The 5091-nt window shown below is 40.8% G+C and overlaps 2 protein-coding genes across 2 annotated transcripts; both read right to left on the bottom strand.

Moving 5' to 3' along the window:
• Positions 1 to 1139: 1139 nt before the first annotated feature.
• On the bottom strand, positions 1140 to 1631 carry LOC138883625 (uncharacterized). The gene is made up of 2 exons (XM_070164320.1): positions 1431 to 1631; positions 1140 to 1310 (listed from the first exon to the last, which is right to left on the bottom strand). The coding sequence occupies exons 1-2, from the start codon at positions 1629 to 1631 to the stop codon at positions 1140 to 1142; spliced, it is 372 nt and encodes a 123-aa protein (XP_070020421.1).
• A 2694-nt stretch (positions 1632 to 4325) lies between these two features.
• Positions 4326 to 4856, bottom strand: LOC138883624 (uncharacterized). The gene has a single exon (XM_070164319.1). It carries the CDS (start codon positions 4854 to 4856, stop codon positions 4326 to 4328), a length of 531 nt encoding a protein of 176 aa, XP_070020420.1.
• Between the last annotated feature and the right edge of the window lie 235 nt (positions 4857 to 5091).

The raw sequence follows: 5091 nt of genomic DNA, 5'->3' as shown, positions 1-5091 counted from the left end.
ACTGGACAAAGCTCCAGATTTGACAATTTTGCGGCAGATTGTTTTGACAGTAGATGCGAGGCATAAGATTGCTTGGTATTATGATTAGGAACTGATTCTTGATTGTTTTGGATTGCCTCCCCCACAGCCAAAGGCTGGGGAGAGGTCGCAGCAGCCATGAAGTTCCTCAAAACTCCATTGACATGAAAAAGCAGATGAATTTAATAAAAATTTCTGGGTTCTACAGTAAACGTGAAATGAAAATTAAGATTTGAAAAAATTGGCTATTGATTTGGGGATGAAACTAAATGGGGATTGTTCGCAATGAGAAGGGGGTTCTTTTGCGACCAATTTGGTGAATTTCCACTACCGGAATATGGAGTTATGGCCGGTGAACTGTTGCGTTGCTACTGTTCATCGCAGCTAGAGAGAGAAACTGCGTGTAGAGTGTTTTTCCATCGTTTAAGTAAAATTATGAATATAAGTTGCGACAACTTTTGTCGACTTTTGTTTAATAACTCATTTGACTTCAAGACTTATGATACAGATATTATATGATTCAAATACCTTAAAACACGAGCTCTTGAGAATATTTTCACCCCTAGATTTACCCACAAATACGGGTTATAATATCCTTGATTCGTTTAACTTCTAATACTTGTTAACCACCCTTATACACCCTTGTATCATTTAAGACTAATAGGATTAACTTCTTATCATCTCAAAGATAAGATCTTCTCAGATTTATGCTGACTAACTTATGGCATGAACTAACATAATTGAATATGGGTTGTCGTGGATTCCAACAGAAATTTCTGGCTGAGTTTCCCCTATAAAATGGACACTAGCCAAACTTGTAAGCAGTTAAACCCAATGTATAATCTCACAAGGATATACCAAACATTATGGATATGTACATTATCTGTGTATCACCATTTTGTATTAAGAGTATTCCGAAGCTACTACTTACCTCATAGAGCCATTTCACCTTCTAATCCATCCTTTGTTCCCCCAGTATCCTCGTTATCTTGAATCTGGAACAAGTAAGGGTATTTAGACTCCATCTCCTCTTGTGCTTCCCATGTCATTTCTTCCATGTTCTTGTTCCTCCACAATACTTTGACGGAAGCTACATCCTTTGTTCTCAGCTTGCAGACTTGTCAATCTAATATAGCCACTGGCACTTCTTCATATGATAGATCCTCTATAACTTGTACATCTTTGATAAGGACGACCCGAGAAGGGTCTCCAATACATTTCCTCAACATGGATACACGGAATATCGGGTGGACAAATTCCAATTTGGATGGCAATTCTAACTCATAAGAAACCTATCCAATTCGTCAAAGAATTTTGTACGGACTGATATACCGCGGACTCTACTTACCCTTCTTCCCAAAACGCATAACACCCTTCATAAGCGAGATCCTCAGGAAAATTCAATCACCAACCTCAAACTCTAGATCATTACGTCGGACATTGGAATAAGACTTTTGCCTACTTTGTGCCGTCCTCAGTCGTTCTTGTATCACTTTCAGCTTCTCAATGGCTTGGTGAATCAAATCTGGGCCATATAATTCTGTTTCACCGACTTCAAACCATCTAACTAGTGATCTATATCTTCTCCCATACAGTGCCTCGTATAGAGCCATTTTAATACTACAATGGTAGCTATTATTGTAGGCAAATTCTATGAGTGGTAGATGATCATTCCAATTCCCCTTGAAATCCAGAACACATGCTCGTAGCATATCTTCAAGTATCTGAATGGTATGTTCAGCCTGTCCGTCAGCTTGCGGATGGAATATAGTATTGAGATTCACTTGTGTGCCTAAACCCTTCTGAAAAGACCTCCAAAAGTTAGCCTTAAATTGAGCTCCTCGGTCTGATATAATAGATACCGGCACACCATGAAGCCTAATAATCTCCTTGATATACAACTTCGCATAATCTTCAGCCGTGTAAGTTGTCTTAACTGGCAGAAAGTGGGCACATTTTGTAAGTCAATCAACTATCACTCAGATGGAGTCCAACTTATGATAAGAGCAAGGTAATCAAATAATGAAGTCCATATTAATCACCTCCTATTTTCAGGCCGGAATCTCTATTATTCTGAAGCAATCCACTAGGTTTCTGATGCTCGATCTTTACTTGTTGACAATTAGGACACTGGGCTACAAATTCTGCAATAGACTTATTCATGTTATCCCACCAATACTGCTCCTTAACATCATGATACATCTTTGTGGAGCCGGGATGAATGGAATATCGGGATTGATGAATCTGAATCATAATCTTCTCTCGCAACCCTGCCATATTAGGCACACATAATCGACCCTAGTATCTCAGTTCCCCATCTCCTCCAATCTCGAAATTCGTAATTTTACATTACTGAATGCTCTCTCTCAATCTTACTAAGGTAGGACCTTCGTATTGCCGTGCTTTTACATTGATGATTCTGCTATATTCTGTACAGTAACACCTCCATCATCAGAGTCTAACAAACTAATTCTTGTATTGGCTAACTGATGAAGCTCTTTAGTCAACCTTTGTCTTCCCGCCTCAATGTGTACTAATCTTCCCATTGACTTACGACTGAGAGTGTCTGCCACAACATTGGCTTTATCGGGATGGTACAATATCTAGTCATTGTAATCTTTCAGTAATTCAAGCCATCTACGCTGCCTCAAATTCAACTCCTTCTACTTGAAGATGTATTGTAAACTCTTGTGATTTGTGTAGATGTCAACATGGAAGCCGTATAAGTAGTGCCACCATATCTTCAAAGCATATATTACTGCAGCCAATTCCAAATCATGGGTGGGTAATTCTTTTCATGCTTCTTCAATTATCTTAATGCATAAGCATTCACCTTCCCACGTTGCATCAATACACACCCCAAACCTATACCTAAGGCATCACAATATACCACATAACCTTCTGTTCCTTTTGGGAGAGTGAGCATTTGCGCGGATGTCAATCGATTCTTTAGCTCCTGAAAACTTTGTTCACAAGCTTCAGACCACTGGAACTTAGTAGCTTTTTGTGTTAACTTAGTCAATGGTGTTAATATAGAGGAAAACCCTTCTACAAATCGCCTATAATATCCTGCTAGCCCCAAGAAGCTGCGGACTTCTAATGGTGTTGTAGGTCTTGGCCAATTCTTTACTGCATGAATCTTCTGAGTGTCGACACTAATAACCTCGTCAGATATCACATGGCCAAGGAATGCTACTGAGTTCAGACAGAATTCACATTTGGAGAGCTTAGCATATAACTTATGATCCTGTAGCATCTGTAATACTATCCATAAGTGGCCCGCATGTTCCGCCTTCGAACGAGAATACACCAAAATGTCATCAATGAATACGATCATGAACACATCAAGATTTGGCCTGAATACAATATTTATGAGATCCATAAAAGCTGCTCAGGCATATTTTAGCCCGAACGACATCACCAAGAACTCAAAGTGCCCATATCTTCTTCGTAAGGCCGTCTTTGGAATATCCTTCTCCTTAACCCTTACTTGATGATACGTAAGTCAATCTTGGAGAAATACTTGGCACCCTGGAGTTGGTAAAATAGGTCATCAATCCTTGGAAGCGGATACTTGTTCTTTATAGTAAACTTATTCAACTATCGATAATCGATACACATCCTTAATGACCCGTCTTTATTCCGCACGAACAGAACTGGTGCACCCCAAGGTGAAGTGCTAGGCCTAATGAAGCCCTTATCTATCAAGTCCTTCAACTACGCCTTTAACTCTCACAACTCTAATGGGGCCATCCTGTATGGAGGAATAAATATGGGTTGAGTGAGGCAACACATCAATGCTAAACTCAATCTCCCTCTCAGGAGGAAGGCCTAGGAGTTCATTTGGGAAAACATCTGGAAATTCATTGACCATCTAACTCAAATAAATCAACCATTTCTAACTCAAATAAATTCACCGAGGTTTGACGACTACAAATCATCAATGTGAAACATCTTTATACCCTCCTAGCAATCACAGAATCCCTTATCGGAGTAGATACTGCAAGTGGTTTACTTATCAATTCAGGTTCAATGCAAAACTTATTAGCCACAAAGGGTGAAACATACGATAACTTAGAGCTCGGATCAATCAGTGCATATACATCATAAGAAAACACAGAAAATATACCTGTAACAACATCCGGAGACGACTCGAGATCCTATCGACCTACTAGCGTATAGGTTCGATTTTGAGCACCACTCAAACTTGGCACTGTACCTCTACCTCTACCATGACCTGTCGACTATTGAAAACCTCGTGCTGGAGGTCGAACTAATGAAAAAGAACTAGAAATAGATCCAGCTGGCTAAGCCATACCACGACCTCCTCTGTTAGGACAATCCTGCATCATATGTCCAGGCTGTCTGCAAGAATAGCATGCATCAGAACCTCGACAGCACATTCCAAATTGGGCCTTGCCGCACTGATCACAACGTGGTGTTGGGGGTCTCGTCTGACTAGTTTCCATGTGATATTGCGAGCCTGATGCTCGCGAATTCTGACCTGGACCAAAATAGGTAAATCGATCATCTTGAGGCCTCTGAAACCATGGAGGATCACTAGCTACAGGTGGCGCCGAACTCCTCGAAGACTGGGGCCTGACACTGCCTATGAAGTCATCAAAATACCCTGCAAATCTTGCCCTCTTATGTTGGCCCCTATCCTGCTCCCTATCTTCCCTTTGTTGGCACTTACGATCCTCTAAGGTTTGGGCATAAGTCTGAATACAAGAAATATCCATGCCCTCCACTAAGGAGGCTGTCGTGCACTCATTTATCAGATGTGGTCCCAACCCATTCACGAAGAGATGCACCCTATCGCTCATCTCGGCCACCATATGGAAACCTTGCTAAAGAATCAAACTGCATACTATACTCTTGCACACTCATATTACCTTGTTGAAGGTTCAAGAACTTATCAGCTCTAGCTCATCGTATCTCAACTGGCAAGTAGCGACAAAGAAAGGCCTCAGAAAATTCCTTCCACACAGTTGGATGAGCGTCGAGATCCCTGGATCTCTCCCAACTATCATACTAGAAAACCGCTAAATCCCGTAGCCGATAAGAAGCCAA

This window comes from Nicotiana sylvestris, chromosome 12 (genome assembly GCF_000393655.2).
Source record: "Nicotiana sylvestris chromosome 12, ASM39365v2, whole genome shotgun sequence".
NCBI lineage: Eukaryota > Viridiplantae > Streptophyta > Magnoliopsida > Solanales > Solanaceae > Nicotiana > Nicotiana sylvestris.
This window is presented reverse-complemented; position numbering and strand designations above follow the sequence as displayed.

Bases quoted from the DNA above. Each gene is read 5' to 3' on its own strand.
- LOC138883625 (XM_070164320.1), bottom strand. From the start codon at position 1,631: ATGGCTCTATACGAGGCACTGTATGGGAGAAGATATAGATCACTAGTT. The intron at 1,311-1,430 runs GTTGGTGATTGA...CGAATTGGATAG, and splicing joins GTAATGATCTAGAGTTTGAG to GTTTCTTATGAGTTAGAATT.
- LOC138883624 (XM_070164319.1), bottom strand. From the start codon at position 4,856: ATGGTGGCCGAGATGAGCGATAGGGTGCATCTCTTCGTGAATGGGTTG.